The sequence below is a fragment of the Octopus bimaculoides genome, chromosome 7 (assembly GCF_046866305.1).
Source record: "Octopus bimaculoides isolate indiv1 chromosome 7, ASM4686630v1, whole genome shotgun sequence".
NCBI classification, from domain to species: Eukaryota; Metazoa; Mollusca; class Cephalopoda; order Octopoda; family Octopodidae; genus Octopus; species Octopus bimaculoides.
The window spans coordinates 77,916,407-77,943,287 of record NC_142934.1 but is presented as its reverse complement, the minus strand read 5'-3'; the positions used below and the strand labels follow the sequence as shown (position 1 = coordinate 77,943,287).

Sequence of the window (26,881 nt, the reverse complement as noted above, 5' to 3'; positions counted from 1 at the left end):
TTCTGTGGCTGGATGCCCATCCTTATGCCGGTACCGGCATCAGTGCTCTTAACATGGCAATGACACAGGTGTTTATGTGGAACCAGCATGGGTGTAACACCATACATATATATATATATATATATATATATATATGACAGAGAGAGTGAGAGAGAAAAAAAGAAAGTGTGTATGTGGGTATTTCTGTTGGTCCCTTGCTACAACGTGACATTGGGAATTGGTTGGTTTAAGTCCCCATGACATATCAGTTCAGTGGAAGAAACTGATAGAATAAGTACCAGCCTTTTCAAAAAATAAGTTCAGAGATCAATTTGTTCAGCTAAAATGGTGCCCCAGCATGACCGTAGTACAACCACTGAAACAAGTAAAAAGATAAATGGTAAAAGATTCTCATAATGGGTGTAGAAGTTGCTGTGTGATTCAGTATTTCACACTGTTAACTTTGCAAGTTTTGGGCTCAATCCCACAGCATGGCTTGTGAATAGAACCGCCTCATCTGAATGAACACATAAATAATAAGTAGCGGGGTGCAGCACTAATGAGAAATAAACAAACTGTAGATGTGTTCAATATGTTTGTGACGTACTTTAGCAATGTCAGAAGGTAATTTCATTGCAGATTACCATGGAAAAAGAAAATTCTCACTTATGGCAAGTTATAGGTGCAAGCATGGTCATGGAGGTAGGAAGTTTGTTTTACAGCATGTTTCAAGCTGACAGCTTAAAAACTTGCTTCACTAACATGTGTGTAAAATAAATAAATATATATATATATACACACAAGGTGGCGAGCTAGCAGAAATGTTAGCATACCGGGTGAAATGCTTAGCAGTAGTTTGTCGTGTATTTACGTTCTGAGTTCAAATTCTGCTGGGGTCGACTTTGCTTTGCATCCTTTCGGGGCCGATAAATTAAGTACCAGTTGTATACTGGGTCGATCTAATCGACTGGCCCCCTTCCCACAAAATGTCGGGCCTTGTGTCTAGAGTAGAAAAGAATACACACACACACACACACACACACACATATATATAATTATGCTGATTAATTAACTGTAAAACTAAAAACTAAGCAGATATACCAATCTCCGTATTTATTGTAACTGTCTTATATATATATATTAGATATATAAGGTACAGGCATGGCTGTGCATTTAAATATAGGTACAGTTATGACTGTTTTAGTGAAGGCGCATGGCCCAGTGATTAGAGCATAGAGCTTACGATTGTGAGGTTGTGAGTTCGAATCCCGGACTGGGCTGCATGTTGCGTTCATGGGCAAGATACTTTATTTCACATTGCTCCAGTTCACTCAGCTGTAGAAATGAGTTGCGACGTCACTGGTGCCAAGCCATATTGGCTTTTGCTTTTCCCTTGGATAACACTGGTGGTGTGGAGAGGGAAGGCCAGTATCCATAGGTGACTACTGGTCTTCCATAAACAACATTGCCCGGACTTGTGCCTGGGAGGGTAACTTTCTAGGTGCAATCCCATGGTCAGTCATGACCGAAGGGGGTTTCAGCATATGGCTGTGTTTTACAATCTGAGTTCAAATTCCACTGAAGTTTATTTTGTTATTTTCCCTTCAGGACTCTAGATAAAATAAAGTATTAGTACATAGGTTGATGTACTCAACTCACCTATCTTCACCAAATTGCTAGTCTTGTGTCTCAATTAGAAATTAAGGATGTAATTTTGATTTGAGGACTTCCACCTCACCTGTTTCTGAACAAGAAATATTTCCACACGGCCAGACAAGTAAACTCACATCAGCTGGCACAAAGCCACCTCTCTCAATACTACTACCCCACTCAGTTGAGGTGGGGGTCTTCTCTTGCAAGGTACTTGATGACCTCACTGGTGCTGTCGTCATGTAAAAAGCACACAGTACAATCCATAAAAGTGTTTGGTGTTAGGAAAGGCGTCCAGCCATCTAAACCATATCAAAGCAGACAACAGAGTTGGGTGCAGTTCTGTAGCTACCCAGCTCCTGTAAAACCATCCAACCCATGCTGGCACGAAAGGTAGATGTTAAATAATGAGGATTTCCCTACTTTTTTTTCTTTTTTCTTTTTGGCATTTACTAAGGTAAAAATATCCTGAAAACATTCTGTAGAATCTAATAAGAATTATGTTTGCAGTTGACAACTTTAATGAATCTCACAAATGAAAAACAGAATTAAAACAGAGATGAAATCTAATGTGACAATTTCAATGAATAAAGATCATCTGAAAGATGGATTTAAATGACATCATTCATTAATCTTCCAGGAAGAACTATATAACAGTAATTTATATTTTTCTTTTGCAAGCAGAGTAGAAAAGGTCTTCTAGCATAGCCTCAGGTTGACCAATAGTTTACAAGTGGAATTTTGGAATTTGCTACCTGGAATTCGTGTGGAAGCCCATTTTGTGTGGTGGAGGATGTCTCTTAGTGTTTTTTTTTTTTTAATTTTACTTTCCAGTTCAACTGTTTCAGTCATTGGACTGCAGCCATGTCGGGGCACTGCTTGGACAGGTTTAGTTGAACAGATCAACCCCAGGACTGCTTTTATCTTTAAGCCTAGTACTTATTCTATCCATCTCTTTTTGCTGAACTGCTACATTACTGGAATGTAAACAAACCAACACTGGTTGTCAAATGGTGGGGATGGGCAAACAAAGACACACACACGTGTTTGTGTGTGTATATATTTGTATATAGAATAGGCTTCTTATCCAATCACAAGGTTTTGGCTGGCCCACTGCTATAGTAGAAGACACTTGCCCAAAAGGACTGAACCTGGAACCGAATGGTTGGGCAAAAGACAGAAGGGATAAGCCTTCTGTGTGTGCCTGTGTGTTTTTATATGTTTGTATGAGTGATTTTGTATTTCCCTTCATCTTCACGTGTGTTCAATGACAGTAAACAACAACCATGCTGTCAATACAGAGGGATCTTCTACTTGCAGTCTACTGTGAAAACATACGTGCATGCGCATGCGTGGGCATTTGTGTCTCCTTGTTTTGACTTATCAACAATTGTAATTTATTTCCAATGTTTGGTGGAAACTTCTAACCATGGAGAAGTACTACCTTGCTTGGACACAGGAGAGGGCTGGCAAGAAGAAGTGCATCAGGATGTATAAAATTTGCCTCACTAAACTCCATCCAACCTATGCAGCATAGAAAAGTGGATGTTAAAATGAGGTGTTTGTGTGTGTGGACACGAATAGCTTGAGTATGGACAAGGATAACTTGTGTATAGATAAGGACAGCTTGCATAAAGAAGTGGCGATCTCTGTCTGTGGAGGGAACCTGTGGAAGAGGTAGACCCAGGAAGACAATGGGACAAGGTGATGAAGCAGGATCTTCGAATGTTGGGTCTCAAGGAATTGATGACAAGATATCATGACCTTTGGTGATTTGCTGTGCTTCAGAGGATGCCTCAAGCCAGTGGCTGGTGCTGGTGACACATAAAATCACTCATGATGGCGACACATAAAAACACCCATGCCAGTGACACATGAGCACCTGTGCCACTGACACATAGAAGGTACCCACTACACTCTCAGAGTTGTGGGCATTAAGGAAGGGCATCCAGCTGTAGAAACCAAGCCAAAATCAGACTGGAACCAGCTACAGCTCTCCAGCTTACCAGTTCCAGTCAACCCATCTAACCCATGCCAGCATGTAAAGCAGATGCTAAATGATATTCATGATTACACACACACACACAATTATGAATATTATTTTTAAAGGAAAATAGCAGATGATGATGGTTCCTAATACGTTCAGTGGCTGCCACGGATGCTGCTTAGTCCCTTGTCAACCCTGAATAAGACCACCCTGTCATTATGTATCGCAGAGATTACATAGTCCAATGTGTACCTCCATTTTTAAGAAAGTGGTATGAGATTTGTCTTATTTCTAGCAAATCTTGAAACCATGTAGAAGCTCTCGCATTGGCTCATGAATTCAGTGCTAACATTTGTTTAGCTCCAAGCACAGACATGGCAATGTAGTTAAGAAAACTGCCCAGCATGTATATAACTTTGGTTCAATTTTACTGTACAGGACCTTGAAGAAGTGTATTCCATCAAGGTTCTTGATTAACCATTGTTATGAAATTTGGTACACAAAAAGCATATGGTGTTTAATGGTTGACTGTTTCTTTCCTGGGATGATAAACTGAACCAGTTGTCTGGTTAAACTCTACCTCCTCAACCCTTTGGTATATATATTATAGCACAACAAAGTCTATTCTGTTGCAGATATTTGGGCAGGTCCCTGGTCTGAGGATAGCTTCTCTTCTTTCTTTGCTAGTCTGGGAGTCATTGGAAAATAGCATGGAGTGCTCTTCCTTTTCAAGACAAAAGAAAGAAGCAAAAAAAATGAAGGAAGCTACTTAGATAAAAAAAGAGTTATGACCAAAGCACTTGAGGCATGCCCATCTACAGACAATGTCCCTAAGTCTATGTTATTCAATGTATCATTCTTTTTTGTAAAATGGTAAGGAGTGATTTGAGGGAGCTTCAACCGTTAAAATCTACCAACTTGCATAACTACCTAGAGCAGTGATTCTCAACTGGGATTCATATGGCTCTTGGAGGTCCATACAAGATTTTGTTGTTTATATGCAATAAATTGGTTATAATTCTACAATACACAAAATATAAATTTTTCATACAATTCCTAATAATAATTTTTTAATTATTTTTTAATTAAAAAAAATGTCATAGCATTGTTTAATAATTCTACAATACACAAAATATTATAAATTTTTCATACAATTCCTAATGATAATTTTTTAAATAAAAAAAAATGTCATAGGATTGTTTAAGCATCAAATGGCTACGGGGTCCAGTAGAGTAAAATAAGAATCCAAGGAGTTCATAGGTAAAAAACGATTGAGAACCACTGATCTAGGGGCCTCCTCACAGAGGTTATTGCAATGAATAAGCATAATTTACAATGCAAAAGAGAAAAAAAAATAGTCGCAACTTACCATTAGTGTCATATATGACTTCTTTATCATAACCAGAATTTCTCTTTTTGTAAAAGTGCACAACTATCACAGCAACTAGTAGTAAAACCACACTAGTACAAATGATACTAATCAAAGAAAGAGCAATAGTTTTCCAAGGGGTTGTATCCTGATTGATAGTTGTTACTAGAGCAGGTTGGTTCATCCGAGGTTTCGCGTAATCAATATTCGGATCATGGTGTATCACTGGTTTGTGTGGATCGGGTTTCCAGTACGGATGATGTCCCCTGCTTTTGTTTTGCTGTTTATGTTTGTCACCGACTACAAAACGATTGAACTCCACAAATGGCCCACAGGAGAGATCTTCGTAAGGACTGCAGGGGCTGCGGATTATCTCGTTGTCGGGACAAGTTGAACAGTTAATGCATTTTTTAAATGTCGTATTGAAGTAAGTGTTTGGTGGACAGTGATTATGTGCAGCAAGTGTACATGCTATCGACAGCATCAAGACAAATTCTAAGCGGTTCATGATGACATTAACCTGAATAAATAGAAAGAAAAAAAAACAAAAAGAAAATTAGAGATGCTTACATTAATTAGAAAATGTAGTTAACATTTAATTAGTAACATTTAAAAGCTTTCTACACTTATCATGTAGGGAAAAGGAACTCTTAACTTAATCCCTCTAAATAACTCCTCTAGTATCTGTGACACGATTAAGCCATAAGCATTCAGATTACTCTGCCAAATATAATGCTTATTTATTCACATTGTTTTGAATTAATCATGAATTACTACCTTGCAGCTTCAAACTTTCAATGATGTAATTGTGTATACGTAAATATACTTCCTAGTAACTTACTACCTGACTTCCACTGCCCTCAATATATATGTATAACTTATTTAATACATACATGGCTTTGTGTGCTACTAATAGTTTCATATGTTGAGAAATGCCTCAAACATATTCATCAGGCAGAAATCACATATGTTCGATTGGAACTGGCAAGCTGAAGAGCTGCGCCAGATATCATAGTCTTTTGTCTTGGTTTCTATGGGTGAATGCCCTTACGAAAGCCACCCACTTTAAAGGGGTACAGGGCGTGTGTTTTTTTTTTTAAATCTTTTTTTACAGGCATAGGTATATGATAAGATTTTGTGCAACTGCATGCCATGTTGGGCAAGTCTTTTCTATTACAGCTCCAAGCCAACTAAAGCCTTATGAGTAGATTTGGCAGACAGAAACTGAAGGAAGCCTGTTGTGTGTGTTTGCACATGCATGTGTGTGTATATTTGTGTGCATTAGGGTGTACACATGCCTAGCCGGAGGTTGTAAATGCACTAAGTTATACGAGGTTGTTCATTTCCAGTCTTCCATAAAAAAACATGTCTAGTTACAGGGAAATATAAAATATTATCTCGCTTGGAAACAAGGGAGGGTTGGTGAGTGTAAAGGCATCCAGCAAAGGAAAAATCAGCCTCAACAAATACTTCATCTGGTCCACACACAAATATGACAAAATGGACATTAAATGATGATGATGATGATGATGATGATGACAGTGATTTTGTGTATATACACATATATTCACCTCACACTATTTTTGAAAATTCTGGAATTACTTTAAATTACTGTAAATAAATACAAATAAATCTTAGAAAAAAACCCAAAGTGCATTTTCAACTTCCATTTCTTCCCCTTGTACTCATGTGAAAGATACAAAAACAACTACTTCCACACACACAGTGTGTATGTGTGTGTATAAAGGCGAATGGCTTAGTGGTTAAGGTGTTGCACTCACGATTGCGAGATCACGAGTTCGATTCCCAGACCGGGTGGTGTGTCGTGTCCTTGCACAAAGCACTTTATTTCATGTTGCTCTGTGACAATTTCGACATCTGACAAGTGGCACCCGTTTCTATCTGTACAAGTGATGTTGATCTGATGGAGGGAGCGAGTTTATGTCAGCACAAACATTTGATTGCTATAAACAAATCATCTGTGTGGTTCTTCGGTAAGAAATTGACAAACCTTCATACGTCATCTAACGACAGGAGAGTCCATCATATCTATAATTACACATGTAGATATATAAGCTTTAGAATAGGTACACCATTACCCTATATTTTGAAAGAGGGCAACTAAAAGGGTGATGACACCTACTCAACTCATTTGAGCAAGGAAAAGCTGATATAAAATGATGACAAGAGCAAAATGTATATATGTATATACAAGTGTATGAGTGTACGTGTACACACATGTACATAATTCCAATAAAATCTATAACTGACAACCACAGTCCAAAGCAATGTAGTAGGATAGCTATAATTTGATAGATTTAAATTAAATAATCAATGTTAGTACTACCTATTATAAATCAATGACTGGAAAACCTGTCAGAAACTAAGTGTTCTGAAGATTAAATCAATTCCAGGAAGTTGTAAAATATGATGTTTATCTTATGTTAGCCATCAAAATATGTCGTAATGAACTCAAACTGTATGTACAAAAAATGAACCCAGCAAACTTCACATGTGTGCGTGTAGACACACACACACACACAAATATGCATACATAGATTTCTTTTTCAAGATCTAAACCATTTAACTTCTCGTTCCTTTTGTTATTGAAGTAATATTTTGGAAAGAATGATAAAAAAAAAAAGACTTTTTATTCAAATATTATAGTTAGAATATAAAGCTTATAATTTACTGAGGCATCATGATACAAAATCAACAAGACACATATATGAGAGAGAGAGAGAGAGAGAGAGAGAGAAAGAGAGAGAGAGAAAGAGAGAGAGATTAGAGAGATAGAGAGAGAGAGAGAGAGAGAAAGAGATACCTACAGACCCACATTGATATAAATGAATTTTAAGACAAAATTTAAAAAAAACAGTAATGGAACATTGTAAATTTACATTTACAGTTTACAATAGGCCTAAAAAAGAAAAGAAAAATTTGCATTTCATATTTCAAACATATTTTTATTCAAATTCTTACAGAATATTAATGTAAATGTATGTCCGTGTCTGTCTAAGCAGAAATATGTCTGTGTACGTGTGCGAATATATACATTGGCTTGTATGTATGTGTTTTGATATATATATATATATATATATATATATATATATGGTGTGTGTGTTTGTGTGAGAGGGAGAGGAGAGAGTATACATATAGGGGGGGGGGGTTATAGAGAGAGAGTGGGGGGGGAGAACTGCAATGAAATGAAGCTTCTGCTGCTAATTAACATAAACACAGCTTTTGCATCATGTACTTTTCATCATGTACTTCTCTCATCATTTAAACTCTTTGCATATATGTGGATATATATACATACACATCATATATACACGTGTTCATACATACACACACACACACACGCAAGTATACCATCGCATACATATCAATACACATACTTATCATATACACTTTATATCCTCCATATATCAAGAATACACAGGAGATGTTTGTAAAACTTTTGAGCAAAGCAGGTGAAGAATTAATCAAAATATGTCAGGTGGTGTCAATACAGGAAAGACAAAAGAGATTGTGTTGTTACATAGGTTGTTTAACACTCTAGCATTTAAACCAGCCATATTCATCCAAAACATTCTACATGTTGTATGACCAAACTGGCCAGATCCAGCCGCACACACACCTATCTTACAATCATTGTCATTTAACGGCCGCTTTCCATGCTAGCATGGGTTGGACGATTTGACTGAGGACTGGTGGACCAAGTGGCTGCACCAGTCTCCAATCTGATTTGGCAGAGTTTCTACAGCTGGATGCCCTTCCTAACGCCAACCACTCCGAGACTGTAGTAGGTGCTTTTACGTGCCACCGGCACGAAGGCCAGTCTGGCGGTACTGGCAACGGCCACGCTCAAAATGGTGTATTTTACGGGCCACCTGCACAGGAGCCAGTCCAGCATCACTGGCAACTATCTCGCTCGAATGCCTTACACGTGCCACCGGCACAAGTGCCAGGAAGGCGACAGTGGGCACAGGTGCCATCATGATTTCGCTTTCGCTTCCCCAACAAGTCTTCGCAAGCTGAGTTTTGTGTCCAATGTAGGAGACGACATTGGCATAGGTGCCAGTCGTCAAATTGAGTTCAACTTCGGGTTCTAGTTGTGACACCATTGTAAATATTTCTGACTGACTACACTTAGACATGGCTTAACCCTACAACATTTAAACTGGCCACATCTACCCCAAATATTCTAATTGTTAAAACTTGCCAGATCTACTCGCTCACACATTGTGATACTAAAAATAAGCAATTATATCATCAAAATCTCAAATAATACACAATTCAAAATAATGCGAATCAATAATTCTTTTATTCTTTTACTTGTATCAGTCATTTGACTGCGGCCATGCTGGAGCACCGCCTGTAGTTGAACAAATAGACCCCAGAACTTATTCCTTGTAAGCCTAGTTATTTATTCTATTGGTTTCTCTTGCTGAACTGATAAGTTACGGGGACATAAACACACCAACATCGGTGTCAAGCAATGGTGGTGGTGGTAGACAAACACAGACACACAAATGCATATACATACATATATACATATATCATCATCATCATTTAACGTCTGTTGTCCATGCTGGCATGGGTTGGACAGTTTGACTGGGCTGGCAGGCACACTACGGCAGGATCCAGTCTGATTTAGCATGGTTTTCTATGGCTGGATGCCCTTCCTAATGCTAACCACTCCAAGAGTGTAATAGATGCTTTTATGTGCCACTGGCACAGGTACCATTTGTGCGACACTGGTATCTGCTATGACTGCGATTTTGCTTAGCTTGATGGGTCTTCTCAAGTACAATATAATGTCAAAAGGTCTTGGTCATTGCTTCTGTGAGGTCTAACACTCGAAAGGAGCTTGACTACTTTGCCTCCATGAGGCCCAACACTCGGAAGAAACTCAGCTACCTCATGACGGGCTTCTTTTAGTTTGTGTCTACCAAATCCACTCACAGGACTCTGGTCGGTCCGAGGTTGTATTAGAAGACACTCGTCCAAAGTGCCACGCAATAGGACTGAACCCGGAACCATGTGGTTGGATAGCTAGCTTCTTACCACACAGCCTCTCCTGCGCCTACAAGTACAACATCTGGCAAAAATAAACCTTAATACTAATGGGTTAAAAGTTTTATAAACATCTCATTTTTCACAGACAATACTTAAGGAGTAGCACTGTAGGTAAGCACCTCCTATAGCCCATGGCTGAACTTTGCGTTATCAATGGATTTCATAGATGGAAAATGAAAAAAGCTGGTTGTGAATAATAACTGATACAAGTAGAGATGATTCTGCAGTGTACTGACACACCGAACTTCTGAGGTACCTTTGGGATGCTAAAATACACTCAGTCCTGGTTGAAAAGCAGTTGGTGATGAGAAGAACAGCCAGCTAAAATCTTACTAACAAAGAATCCACAACATTTACTATAATAGGAGGTTGTTTCTATTACCTATTCATTTATTGTCAGTTGCTGTCTCCAATGAGAGATCAGATTAGCAGGGCACTTCAGGGAGGTGCCCAAACCATGCTAGCATGAAAAAATTGTGATGATAATTAATGAATGTGGCTATATGTACGAGTATGGCTGTGTGGTGAAGTAGTTTGCTCCCCAACCACATGGTTCTGGGTTCGGTCCCCCCTGAATAGCATCTGGAGTGAAAATCTTTTTACTTTAGCCCTGGGCAACCAAAGCTTTGCGAGTGGATTAATTAGACAGAAACTGAAAGAAGCCGGCACGCTGGCAGAAACATTAGCATGCCGGGCAAAATGCTTGGTAGTATTTTGTCTGCCATTACATTCTGAGTTCAAATTCCACTGAGGTTGACTTTGCCTTTCATCCTTTTGGGGTCGATAAATTAAGTACCAGTTATGCACTGGGATCGATGTAATCAACTTAATCCCTTTGTCTGTCCTTGTTTGTCCCCTCTGTGTTTAGCCCCTTGTGGGCAATAAAGAAATAAGAAACTGAAAGAAGCCCATCATATGTGTGTGTGTGTACCACTGCTCAGTAACCAGTAAGCTGGTTTGTTTACATCCCCTGATAAAATATTTGTCTTAAAACATAAAAAAAAAAGAAAAATACTGGGGTCAACTATTTGACTAAACCCCTTCATGGTCGCAATCCAACAACAAAAGATGAAAATAAAACTAGTGAGTGGAGCTAAATATAAAAGTGTAAAGACCCCTTTTGGTCATGAATGACCATGGGACTGAACCTAGAATGTACCTGATCAAGGCACAAGTCCAGCAGTCGCTCATGCATACCAGCCTCACATCTCTACACCACTGATGTTATCCAAGGGAAAGGCAAAGGCCGATACAGCTTGGCACCAGTGATGTCCCATCTCATTTCTACAGCTGGCGCAGGAGTGGCTGTGTGGTAAGTAGCTTGCTTACCAACCACGTGGTCCTAGGTTCAGTACCACTGCGTGGCACCTTGGGCAAGTGTCTTCTACTATAGCCTTGGGCTGACCAAAGCCTTGTGAGTGGATTTGGTAGACGGAAACTGGAAGAAGCCCGTCGTGTGTATATGTCTGTGTATGCCCCCCCCCCAACGTCGCATGACAACCGATGCTGATGTGTTTACGTCCCCGTAACTTAGCGGTTCAGCAAAAAGAGTGATAGAATAAGTACTAGGCTTACAAAGAATAAGCTCTGGGATTGATTTGCTCGACTAAAGGTGGTGCTCCTTCATGGACGCAGTCAAATGATTGAAACATGTAAAAGAAAAAACTGAATGAAATGGAGCAATGTGAAAAAGTGTCTTGCTCAAAAACACAATACACAGCCCAGTATGGGAATTGAACTCACTACCTCATGATTGCAAGCCCAATGCTCTAACCACTGAGCCATTTGCCTTTACTGGTGTTAAATATAAATATAAGACTTGAGAATGAATGCAAGAAGATTGCATCTCCACTGTTCCAGTTTAGTTAATTACATGCTTATATTGACATGACTCGACTTACTCCTATAACAGTCCAATTACTATCATTATTAAAGATGAAACATTCGTAAGGTGTAATTAGGGGTTTTTTTATGCTTGCAGCTAGTAAGCAACATAACAGCTCCAGTTTATAAATAAATAATATTCTATCCACAACCTTACAAAGAGCTTAAGTGAAATTATCTTCATATTGCATTTTTTTTTCTCGTGCTGCCATTTTGTACGTTTAACTGGTTGCACCATTGAGGGTGTTCTTAAGGAGTTTCTGGTGAATTTGTCAATATAAAGACAATATAAAGTTGGCGTTAGGATGGGTATCCAGCTGTAGAAACTCTGCCAAATCAGATTGGAGCCTGGTGTAGCCATCTGGTTTCACCAGTCCTCAGTCAAATCGTCCACCCATGCTAGCATGGAAAGCGGACGTTAAACGACGACGAAAGACATCCTTTTGAAAAGAAAACATTCGAGACACAGACATGGCTGAAATCTCAAAGTTATGGACTAAATCAAAACAATGTGAATAAATAAGTATTACATTTGGCAGAGAAATCTGAATACTAAAGGGTTAAAGATGGTAAGGTGTGGTTCCACTACTATTTTCTAAAAGAAAATCTAGTTATTAATTGTTTAGTGAGGACTGGAGCATAAGCATAATGTCTTTGTGGTGCACACAAAGTAAAGACTAGGAACCAGACTTCAAGTTCTGTTACAGCACATTTCGGAATTTGGGGATATATTCGAGAATTCCAGCATGCCGTTTCGGCGAAGGTAAAGAATATGCACAGCACCAGTTTTCGGCGTAACAAAAACTAACCCTAACCCCTAGGTAAATTTTTAGATTAATACCCGCACGATTTTCACTAGGGTGTTAAGGTTAGGGTTAGTTTTAGGGTTAAGGTCATGGAATTCCGCCCCTAACCGTAAACCTAAAACCTAATCCTAACGCTAAAACCCTAGTGAAAATCGTGCTGGTGTTAATCTGAAAATTTACCAACCCCTAAACACCCTGTGTACGTATTCTGTACTTTTGCCTGCCGTTTCTATGTAGTGGATGATCGTTGTTTGCGTGTAACAACCACGGAGGCGCTCGCTCGCGCGCGCGCTCGCACACACACACACACACACACACACACACACACACACACAGACGGCTGTGATACGAGGGAAATCCGGCTGCTATATCTAGCAATAAGTGTTGTAGTCATAGTAGTAGTGGTGGTGGTGGTAGTGGTTCAAAACCCACGCAGAAATGTTACTTTCAGAATAACAAAACATATTAATTCTGTTGTGTCCGGGGAAAGTGATTCTCTTTTGGTGCCTTACACTCACCGGCAAAATTTCCACTTATTTCATTTTGTATTTTTCTAAAATTTTCGTTGCATCTTGCAACCTTTTCAATAGTTGACTAAACATGCTAAAAACTTCTCAAAAAAAGTGTGTGTGAAGGAAACCGCGGGGTCTAATGTTACTTTATATCCTCGACTAAAATCCCTTTTAACGAGTCCTATTGCAGTCAACAGAGATAAAATTTGGGAGAGAAAATGTGTGCGTGCTGTTGTGTGTGTAAGTAAAGTGCTTAGTGCCAAGTGCAAAAAACGAACATTATAACATTATAATTTCGTTAAATATTTTCAACTTTGTGGTAGACAGAGGAAATTGGAAGACCAAGAAAGCTGGAGTGATATTCCCCGAGATACCATTGCACGTGTTTAGAACTGGTTTGTGTTAGTGTGTGCGAATATATATGTGTGTGTGTGTGTGTGTGTGTGTGTGTGTGTGTGTGTATGTGTGTGTGTGTGTGTGTATTGAAAGTATATAACATTAGATTATATACATTCATCACCATACAAAGAGAATGTATAGCCATCCATGTAAGCAAATATACATGTAAATATATATATATATATACATATGCACTACATTATGTGTGTGTGTGTATATATATATATATATATATATATACATATGTGTGTGCGTGTGTATATATATATACATACACACACGTATAATATTTAAATGAACTGCAGGCATACTCATACACACACACACACACACACATGCAACATTTACACGTACGACACAAACACGGTTGAAATAGAATTTACTTGGAGGATTACATGCCCGAATTACGCACACGCGCGCACTTACACAGATACGCACACACACAACGCGCACACTTACACACACACACAAGCTACGCGCGCGCGCACTGGAATTCTTGTCGAGGCTGGAAATGATTAGTAAGCAGAGTTGAGATGGAGGCAGTTTGTGAAAGCTAATATCGCACCCACGTTAAAACATCCACAGCACATAACGCTTCGTACTCGACGGCAAAACAGGCTTCACCATAATATATAAAATCTGCGTCTGTGAGTGTATGGTATGAGCGCGCGCGCATACATACATATATGTACGTGCGTATGTATAAATATATATATATATATATATATATATATATATATATATATATATATATATATGTGTGTGTGTGTATATATATATGTGTGTATATATATATATATGTGTGTGTATATATATATATGTGTATATATATATGTGTGTATATATATATATATATATATATATGTGTGTGTGTGTGTGTATATATATATATGTGTATATATGTGTGTGTATATATATATATATATATATTATTTGTATTGTATATATATATATATATATATGTGTGTGTGTATATATATATATATAAATTATTTGTATTGTATATATATATGTGTGTATATTTATATATAAATTATTTGTATTGTATATATATATATATATATATATATATATATGTGTGTGTGTATATATATATATATAAATTATTTGTATTGTATATATATATGTGTGTGTATATATATATATAAATTATTTGTATTGTATATATATATATATATATATGTGTGTGTATATATATATATATAAATTATTTGTATTGTATATATATATATATATATATGTGTGTGTATATATATATATAAATTATTTGTATTGTATATATATATATATATATATATATATATATATATATGTGTGTGTGTGTATATATATATATAAATTATTTGTATTGTATATATATATATATATATATATAAATTATTTGTATTGTATATATATATATATAAATTATTTGTATTGTATATATATATATATAAATTATTTGTATTGTATACATATATATATATATATATATATATATATATGAAGTGTTGTGTGCACGCAAGCTCGGAGTCAGGTTTTATCTGTTTTAAGCTTTATAAGCTGTTGAACAAACACGGAGAAACGATGAGATGATATTATGTCAAAAGAATATTTAATGTTTATTTCAAAGAGTTTAACTTAACATAATGTCAGAGATAAAATATTTTATATTCTAATGATTTATTTTAATAGTAATCATAATAATTATTATAATTATACTGATGACTGAAGAAGAAATGGAATTATAATTGCGATAATAATAATAATAAACTATATTTATATTATATGTATGTGAAGGCGGTGAGCAGGTAGAAGTGATACCGTGCCGGCCAAAATGCCGAGCAGCATTTCTTCCGGCTTTAGCGTCCTCAGTTGAAATGTTGCCGTAGTTGACTATGCCACGATTTGAAACCATTATATAATGTGTGGATGGTTGGTAAAAAGTCAGGTTTCCCAATCATTATGGTTCCCAGTTTATTTCTACTGTTTGACCCCTTGAGGAAAATATCTTTCAACCAAAACCTTGTGGGTGTATTGATACTACCTAAAGGTCCCTAAAACCTAACCCTAAAAACTAAATCTAACCCAACGGGACCTCTGTATTTAAGTAGAGCCAGTGTATTTGGTAGACATAAACTGAAAGTGTTTCGCGTGTGCATGTGTCTGTTTACCTACCACCACCACCACAACTTGACTATGTTGGTTTGTTTACGTCCTCGTAACTTAACGTTTCGGGGGTTTCGAAAAATATGCAATGAGATCGATTTGCACTGCTAAACCCTTCAAAGCAAGCAGTGCCCCAGCTTGGTCACAGTCGAAACAAGTTAGGTGTGTGTGTGTGTGTGTGTGTGTGTGTGTGTGTGTGTGTGTGTGTGTGTGTGTGTGTGTGTGTGTATGTGTGTGTGTGTGTTATATATATAAGAGACCGAAACGACTCCAGCAACAGTAATTAGCAGACAACACCCACTCGTAAGATATAGAGTAACTTACTTTCGGCACAAAGAAAAACTTCAAGTGTATTAAAAGAAAAAGGAGGTGGGGGGGGGGGGGGTTACCAAGTTAGTGCAGTTAGCTGGATGGATGGGAGGAAGAAAGAACTAAAACGTGGTTTGTGTTAAGAGGAGTGAAGAGTTAAGGAAAATTTTATTTCGAAAATTTATGATACATACTTTTCTATGCTGTTATTAAAATTAAAAGTTGCGTGCATATGTATACACACACGCATATACGCACACACACACACACACACACATATATATATATATGCGTGTGTGTGTGTGTGTGTGTGTGTATATAATAATATAAATATATAGATATATGCATATATCCATACATATGTGTGTGTATATATGTGTATGTATATATGTATTTGTGTATGTGTGTATATATGTATGTGTATGTATATGTATGTGTGTGTGTGTGTGTAATATATGTGTATGTGTGTGTATATATATATATGAATATATGTGTGTATGTATATATATTTGTATGTATATATATGTATGTATATATCTGTGCGTGTGTATGTATATATATCCTTTCAGTTATTGGATTGTGGCCATGCTGGGATGCAAACAAAGGGTCTAACCCCAAAAATATCATCTGCACGAGTCTGGTGCTGTTGCTAGCATATTCCATCGGTTTCTTTTTGCTGAACCGCCTAAGATACAGGGCCAGAAACGAACCAACACTGGTTGTCAAGATATGGAAGAGGGGAGGACGAATACCAACACATGTGCGCACATACATGAAATATACAAAAGGAACTTTCACAGAGTCTCTACCTACCAAAATTCCCCCACAAGATATTGACAAGAGGGGCACCAGGCTGTTGAAAATCTACCTCAACAAATTCCATCAAGCATGGTAGCTGTGTGGTAAGTTGCTTGCTTACCAACCACATGATTCTGGGTTCAGTCCCACTGCGTGGCACCTTGGGCAAGTGTCTTCTACTATAGCCTCGGGCCGACCAAAGCCTTGTGAGTGTATTTGGTAGACGGAAACTGAAAGAAGCCTGCCGTATATATGTATGTGTGTATATATATATATATATATATATATATATATATATATATATATATATACTAGCAGAAATACCCGGCGTTGCCCGGGTTAAAGAGAATAATGAAATCTAAAAACGCCGTCTAGACTACGCAACCCTCAACTGTTAGTAGCTACGATACCATATTTCTACATTAATAACTCTCCAATCCATGCCAGCATGGAACATAGATATTAAATGGAATGCTAGAAGAAAGTTTTCAACTCATATGTATATAAAGTAAATATACGTAATTCAGAAACACGTTTTCTGTATTTTATTTCGTAACGAAACAAACAGGTACAGATTATAAACAATGAAAGGCCAATTTTGGTGATTCATTTGACAGAGGTAGTAGAGAGACAATGCGATGATAAATCTGAGGTTGGATCTTGAAAGTTTGGATGAATGCTGCCTCAGTTAAATCTCTTGTGGGTCCAAATGATGTCATCTGTAGTACAGCATCGTATTGTCTAATTTTGTTTTGCAAATGTTAGGAATCTTGGTCAGTTGATAACAGTTTCTTCAATAGCTCTGGAGGTTGGGAATTGTGGAATTGTTGGGAATGTTTTTAACTTTGGTGTTATATGTATTGCTTGAATTTCTTTGACATTTGAAATATATGTATTTTCACTGGGTTTGTAAAAGAGAGTTGTGCAGTTCTCGAGTTTTAGGGATTCACACAGACACACAGACAGACAGACACACATTCTCATCTTTATATATATAGATATATATATATACACACACACACGCGCACCCAAACACACGTATATATATGTATATCAATATAAATATATGAAAGTCAATGAAGTTTCGTAAAAGAAGGTGATCATGTACATACTTTCTTGCTGTTGTGATTATAACACCTCGTTGTAAACAATGTTCCTTGTTTTCCCTTGTGGAGCATATGCAAATAGGATTTTTTTGCTGCCCACTCTTGAGCAGCCAACATACAGTTGTCCATGTGAGAAGCAGGGCCCTTCGAAGAGAAGACCAGCTACAGACAGTGCTCATCTGTTACGTTCGGGTTAAAATTTCATCAACATAAAAAATATATGAATTTTCATTGGAGTTATGGCCGTTATGCATAGAATATAATTTCCAAATTTCATAAAGATCCATTCAGTACTTTTGACGTAGTTTTGGATAAGAAAACAAATGACTAATGTGTGTGTTTGTGTGCATGTGTATGTGTGTGATGGGTGTATATATGTATAGATATCTGTATGCATGTATATATAAGTATATATGTGTACATATTACATGTACATCTATATATATATATATATATATACATCTACACATATGTATACATATACATGTATGCATATAGATCTATATCTATATATCTATACATATACGTGTACATATACATCTATACATCTCTCTCTCTCTGAAAGTATCTGTCATTACAGTATCGAAATGTGATTGTTTCAGTTAGTAGAATAACGTGTACATATACATCTATATGTATACATATACATCTATATGTATACATATACATCTATATGTATACATATACATCTATATGTATACATATACATCTCTCTCTCTTTTTCTCTCTTTTTCTTTCTCTGAAAGTATCTGTCATTACAGTATCGAAATGTGATCGTTTCAGTTAGGGGAATAGTTTCAATTTTAAAGTGAAAGTATTTGACATGAGTGTTTTTGTTTCACTTTTGACACGTAATACTTAAATAGTGGAGGAGATATTATGTTGCCGTGGGCTCGAACTCTGCAAGAAGTTAAAAATTTTTTTTTGACTAAAACACAACTGGAACCCTAAGTAAGGCATCTGTAAAATTTGAATGAAATTGGTTGCGTAGTTCTCGAGTTTTAGGGATTCACACACACAGACAGACAGACACACATTCTCATTTTTATATATATATAGATATGTGTGTGTGTGTTTGTGTGTCTGTTTTTCCCCTCCAACATCGCTTGACAACCGATGCTGGTGTGTGTACGTCCCCATAACTTAGCGGTTCGGCAAATGAGACCGATAGAATACTAGGCTTCCAAAGAATAAGTCCTGGGGTCGATTTGCTCGACTAAATGCAGTGCTCCAGCATGGCCACAATCAAATGACAAACAAGTAATACAGTATTATATGATGGTGATGAGGATACATAGAAAGTAAACGCATTTGTGTATATATACACACACACACTTGCAAGTTACATGTATGAAAAAGGCAAAAATATGTATAAATGCAGTCACAAATATACACATGTACGTGTATTGAGAAAACGATGTTAATCCATCAAGTTGATAGACTAAGCGAATTTTCCCAGAACACACTGAACATACCGACAGGAAGTTAAAAGAACATAATGTGCTTTATGACACATTGGTTAGTGTTGCTTTTCAGGTGTCTGGTGATTGATATTCGTTGAAAAGCCAGATATAAAACTCTTCAATAATCTAATAGATTAACAAGTTGTTGTTTTTTTTATAAATATACTTATAGTATGTTTGAGAAACTTTAAAATAAAATTTGATGTAGTAAAACATTGTTTTCTTTTTTTTTTTTCAAAGTTGTCACTGTAAACAAATGCAAATACAGAAAAAAATAAAAGCTCATTTGAGAAACTCCTAAGTAGATAAGTTAGCCATCATCTTTCTGTCCACAAAGAGAACTTGTAGCAGCTATTTAAATCAAAACACAAACAAGAATCTAGCTGTAAAGAAGTCAAGAGTAATATGCATAATGTGTAAATATTATACCCAACACAGCAGGTATCAGAAAATCTCTCCCCACTTATAATATGTCGGGTGGCACATAAGATGTACCATCCTGAGCGTGACCGTTGCCAGTACCGCCTGACTGGCCTTGTAGGGTTTTCGAGCGAGATCGTTGCCAGTGCCCCTGGACTGGCTCTTGTGCGGGTGGCACATAAAAGACATCATTTCGAGCGTGGCCGTTTTCGTGCGGGTGACACGTAAAAGCACCCACTACACTCTCTGAGTGGTTGGCGTTAGGAAGGGCATCCAGCTGTAGAAACTCTGCCAAATCAGATTGGAGCCTGGTGTAGCCATCCGGTTGCACCAGTCCTGTCAAATCGTCCAACCCATGCTAGCATGGAAAGCGGACGTTAAACGATGATGATGATGATGATGTATACATACATTTTATATATATATATATATATATATATATATATATATATAATCCCCAAAAGCTAGGGGTTGTGAATCCAACCCACTAAGAGATAATATGAGTACCACATATTCCCCTCCATTTTCTTATTGCTACATTATATATATATATATATATATATATATATATATATATATATTAAAAAGTTTTGAATGGTACAACAATGCACCATAATACAAAAAAATAGACTCTATACCTGTTGTAATTTAGTTATCTATAGTCCAGCAGCGACTCCATCTAAGAATATCTGAAGAAGGAATTGTATTCCGAAATATCATCGGACAATAAATAACTAAATTACAACAGGTATATAGTCCATTTTTTTGTATTATAGTGTACTGTTGTACCGTTCAGAACTTTTTATTCTTTACAAACAATACACAATGCTTCAAGCAAACTACAATACTGTCCTCTCTCTCTCTCTCTCTCTCTCTCTCTCTCTCTCTCTCTATATATATATATATATATATATATATATATATATATATATATATATATATATATATATATATATATATATATATATATCAAATCATCATCATAAAACATCCAATCTATGCTGGTATGAGTTAAATGGTTTGAGAAAATCTGACTGATCAATGACTGTTGTGCCCAACTGGCTACTTTGGTTACGGTTTCTACAGCTGGATGCCTCACCTAACACAGACCACTTTACAGTGCACGCTGGGTGCTTTTTTTGTATCAAATTAAGGTGACGTGTGTTTATGCAAGTATGCGTGTGCGTATGTTTGCGAGTATATGAGAGAAAGATGGATAAGGCAATACAGGTACAAAGTAATGACAGTGTGGTTAAGAAGTTGGGTTTCCAACTGACTGGTTTGAAATTCAGTTCCACTAAATACCACCTTGGGTAGGTGCCTTCCCCTCTAGGCATACGCTACTTGTGAGAGCATTCGATAAGCAGAATTTAAAAGAAGGATATATGTGTGTGGTGGGGGTTATGTGGGCATACACGTGTACTCAGTTTTGATGACACATGACAGTTGTAAAACTAGTGTCAATGTCATACCTCTTCACAAAAAACACGTGTAACCAATAGAAAATAATTTGCTTGGAGACAGATGAGGAATGATGATATAAAAGGGTATCAGACAATAGAAATCTGCATCATGCAAGCATTGAAAAGTGGAAGTAAAAACAATGATAATAATGACACACACACACACATACAGTGCGTATGCTAGTAGAAAAAACTGAAGTCTGGGCCATTTTCTTCAAGATGTTATAAGGATCACCATTAATTCAGTATAATGCTCTCCCAACCGAGTTATTTCAAGTGGTTATATATAATCATCAAAGATGTTCTCCAGTGACCAAAGCCTTGTGAGTGGATTTGGAAGACAGAAACTGAAAGAATCCCGTTGTGTGTGTGTGTGTGTGTGCGTTTGTCCCCCAACATCGTTTGACATGGGGTGTTTACTTCCCCGTAACATTAGCAGTTCGGCAAAAAGAGACCGATAAAATAAGTGCTAGGCTTACAAAGAATAAGTCCTGGGTCGATTTGCTCGACTGAAAAAAAGGCGGTGCTCCAGCATGGCCGCAGTCAAATGACTGAAACCAGTAAAAAGAAAAGAAAAAGGGTCTGCAAGTCAACAGATGCTACCCAACTTTCTCCCTTTAAGTGTGTGTGTGTGTGTGTGTGTGTGTGTGTGTGTGTGTGTGTGTGTGTGTGTGTGTGTGTGTGTGTGTGTGTGTGTGTGTGTGTGTGTGTGTGTGTGTGTGTGTGTGTGTGTGTGTGTGTGTGTGTGTGTGTGTGTGTGTGTGTGTGTGTGTGTGTGTGTGTGTGCGCGCGTGCGTGCGTGCGTGCGTGCGTGCGTGCGCGCGTGCGTGTGTGTGTGTATAAAAAATGATCTCCTACAAGAGAGAGATAGCAATGGCTTCGAAAGTTCTTCCCCCTATCCTTGAGTTTGATTAAAACATATTTATTTGTAAAAGATTTCAGTAATTCTTCAGTTCAATGTCAAATTGTTTCTGCAGTTAACTTTATATAAAAACAAACAGAAACACATATTACACAAACACATTCCAAGGTATCACATCCTTTCCTAATTTACAATGGTAGTGTGTGATTTGAAGAAAATTCAGTTGGTACACCTATCAGATTGCACTACTATGCAGAGAGAGGTAAATCCTTCCATCATGAGCTGAAGTAAATCCGAAAGAGTTGACATCAGTTCCAGGTCAGACATAGTTAAGAGAAAAAAGAAGAAAAAAAGAGGCTGAACAGCATTGTACAAGTTGGGGGCAAGTTTTAGCTTTAGTTTCCCCACAGGCTGACCAACAACTGAATTTCTGTTAAGCTCATTTTTGCAACCATGCAATGTCACACACACACACACACACACACAGTTATATACATACACATACATGCATATGTATGTATATACATATAAGTTTGCACCATTTTTATACTTGATTTTTTAACTGAAAAAGCTGGGGTACAACATTATACAAAGGGGAAAGCTGAAATTTTAAGGGAAAAGAAAATTTTGCATCAAGCTTCAATACCAAATTGTAGTGTTGGTGGTGGTGGTGGTGGTGCAGCTTAAGAGCACATACAGTAAATATTACTATAAACTGTAAGCATATTGGCTCATAGTTGAAAGAGCTGATGTGAGAGAGTTGAAAGAGCTGATTTGTGTGAGAGGTAGAGAGAGATAGAGTATCAAACTAAAGATCTAAAGGATCCTTGTTGAATACTGGAGTTTGTCTTTGAATCAATTACTAATAGAAATTTCTATAGTTTGATGTAGTTTGGGAGATTTGGTCGCATAGAAAAACACATTCGCATGTCCATATATACAGACATATATATATACACACACATACACACAAACACACATTTTATATGCAGTCGTGGCTGAGCAGTTAAGAACTTCACTTGCAAATTAAGTGGTTTAGTTTTCAGTTATACAGTGTGGCATTTTATGGCACCTTGGAAAAGTGTCTGCTACAATAACCCAGGCCAAAGCATGTGCAAATGATCTTGTCACTTTTGTCAACAAATTGCCAGCTCACTTCAGAAGCCTGACAATAGATCCTTTGCTTGAAATCAGATTAGACTTAGTGAAAACGAAGGCCATGTAAAATACTTTCTCAATAATATACTCATCGAACCCAGGACTGCATGGAAAAACACACAGGCGCAGGAGTGGCTGTGTGGTAAGAAGCTTGGTCCCCAACTATGTGGTTCCAGGTTCAATTCCACTGTGTGACACCTTGGGCAAGTGTCTTCTACTATAGCTTCACGCTAACCCAAAGCCTTGTCAGTGGATTTGGTAGACAGAATCTGAAACCCGTTGTATATATATCTATGTATGTGTCTGTGTTTGTGCCCCCAACACCACTTGACAACTGGTGTCGGTGTGTTTATGTCCCTGTAACGTAGTGGTTCACCAAAACAGACTGATAAAGTACCAGGCTTAAAAAATAAGTACTGGGGTCAATTCATTCGACTAAAAATTCAAGGCGGTGCCCCAGCATGGCACCTGAAACGGGTAAAAGATAAAAGATATGAAAACGCACACACACACACACACACACACAATATACAGATAATATACATATATGCAAAATATACATGTATGTATATATAGATACACACATGCACATACATAAGGAGACAGATACACATTCAGTTTTCTGACTAATTACAAAAGCAATACTAATTGGATTGTAATAAATAGTAATAATCATCAGTTAGTAATTAAGCAAAGCTGTATATTTAAAACATGTAGTCGTAGAAGTAGTTGTTTTCTTACTACCTGGCCAGCCTTGATAAAACCTAATTATAAGCAAATATATTCTAGCCATGATCACCCAGTGTTTTCACTTCACAGATAATTTATCAACTGAGCTCTTTTATTAACCACTGGATGTTTTAGCCTCATGAGTGGCACGAACTGATTAGATTTTGGGATCGATCCGGCACTGGATTCTGGATTATTTTTCCGTTTTTTTTAAATTTAGTTTTTGTGAGTGATTGGGTTCATTTTTAGTATACTTGTTTGTGAGAGCAGTCTAATTTATTTCCGATATTCTCATTTTAAAAATCATCTCCGGCTAACCGTTGAGATAACGTTAGTGTTGCCTTGGCAGAGATTTGCTCTCTCTGAGTGCTCTTGTTGTTATTATTATTATTATTATTATTATTAAGGCTGTGAGCTGTCAGAAACCTAAGCACATTGGGCAAAATATTTAGTGGCATTACATTTTTACTGAGTTGAAATTCTGCTGAAGACAACTTTGCACCCCTCACTTTTTTTTTTTTTTTTTCTGCATTCTTTCGAGTCCAATGAAATTAAGTACCAGTTGAGCACTGGGGTTCATGTAATTGACTTACCCACTCTTCTGAAATTGCTAACTTAGAGCTAAAATTATTATTAATATTATTAAGGCGGTGACCTGGCAGAATCGTTAGCGCGCTGGACAAAATGCTAAATGATATTTTGCCCATAAATACCACCGAGGTCAACTTTACCTTTCATCCTTTTGGGGTCGATAAAATAAGTACCAGTTGAACACTGGGGTCATGTAATTAACTCATCCTCTCCCCCAAAATTGCTGCCTTTGAGGCAAAATTTGAAACCACTATTATTATTATTACTACTATTATTATTATTACTATTATTATTGTGAGGGTGCATTGGCTCAGTGGTTAGAGTGTTGCACTTGCAATCGCTAGATTGTGATTTCAATTCCTAGACCAGGTGGTGCGTTGTGTTCTCAAGCAAAACACTTCATCTCACATTGCTTTGTGATCACTTCAATACCTGTTGCATGGTATACACAGTGCACCTGTTCAGGCAACATCGATTTGATGGAGGGAGAGTGAGCTAATCTGCAGCACAAACATTTGATCACTATAAGCAAATCATTTGTGCAGATCGTTCAGCAAAACGTTAAACGCTCATCTGTCATCTTCGATAGGGGAGTCTATCATTATTATTAACAAGTCAAATGGGGTTGTTATTTCTAGCATGTCATACAGAAGCTCCCCCAAAATCTGCCTGTATTAGAGAATGTATGCATGCATGTACATCTCTGCTTGTCTGCAGAATTTAAATATGCATACTTTCAATAGGCTTAGCCATTGCGCCTTGGCAATGTTGAGGCACTACCACCACAATACCACAAAAACCCTGTTGTTTATATACAGTCTGATGATGAGTAACATGAAATTGGAATAATCAAATGTGAGTAACTAGATGCTACAAGTGTGTGTGGTGCATGCATGTGCAAGTTGTATAGATTAGTTGAGTTCGCAGCAATGTGACTTCAGGATCTAACACCATGTTTGGAAAGTGGTTTCCTATCGGCCAATGCTTTGGATGTCCAATTTGGAAGATAGAAACTGTATAGTAGGTGTGCGTGTGTGTGCATGTGCATAAGTTATTCAAATACGTATAATATATAGAATATACAGATTGCAAATATGGACATGCGTGTGCATATATACATATACACACACATACTTGAGATTATATATAGGAGTGGCTGTGTGGTAAGTAGCTTGCTTACCAACCACATGGTCCCGGGTTCAGTCCCACTGCGTGGCATCTTGGGCAAGTGCCTTCTACTATAGCCTCGGGCCGACCAATGCCTTGTGAGTGGATTTGGTAGACGGAAACTGAAAGAAGCCCGTCGTATATGTGTATATATATGTGTACGTGTGTGTGTGTGTTTGTATGTCTGTGTTTGTCCCCCCAACATCGCTTGACAACCGATGCTGGTGTGTTTATGTCCCCGTAACTTAGTGGTTCGGCTATGGAGACCGATAGAATAAGTACTAGGCTTCCAAAGAATAAGTCCTGGGGTCGATTTCTTCGACTAAAGGCGGTGCTCCAGCATGGCCGCAGTCAAAAGACTGAAACAAGTAAAAGAGTAAAAGAGTATATATATATATATATATATATATATATATATATTATATACATGTGTTATGTTAACGTATGTATATTATATATAAAGATTATATAGGTGTGGCTGTATGGCAAGAAGCTTGCTTCCCAACCACATGATTCCGGGTTCAGTCTCACTGCATGGCACCTTGTACAACTGTCTTCTATAGCCTCAGGCCAACCAAAGCCTCATGAGTGGATTTGGTAGATGGGAAATGAAAGAAGCCTGTTTTGTGTGTGTGTGTATATATATAAATAAATATATATATATATATATATATATATATATAATAATAATAATATTAGGGACAAAATCCAAAATTACAGGCAAAAAACTCAATTAAAATCAATTTATAAAAAATTAAAATTAAATTGAGCCTTATAGATAATTTTTCTATATGTAATAGTGGATTTTCATCGATGAGTTCTTGATAATTGGTTATTTTCCCTAAAACTATATATTTTATATATATATATATATATATATATATATATGTTTGTCTCCCGACCATCACTTGACAACCAATGTTGGTGTGTTTACATCTCCGTAACCTAGCGGTTCAGCAAAAGTGACCAATAGAATAAGTACTAGGCTGAAAAAGAACA

General features: G+C 37.1%; 1 protein-coding gene across 1 annotated transcript in view; it reads right to left on the bottom strand.

The window, feature by feature from the left end:
• LOC106870268 (uncharacterized) overlaps positions 1-26,881 on the bottom strand; it is a 56,385-nt gene that overhangs the window by 11,069 nt on the left and 18,435 nt on the right. The window contains exon 2 of the mRNA XM_014916286.3: positions 4,986-5,505. Coding sequence (XP_014771772.1) covers positions 4,986-5,505 — 520 coding nt within the window. The remainder of the gene's footprint in view (positions 1-4,985; positions 5,506-26,881) is intronic.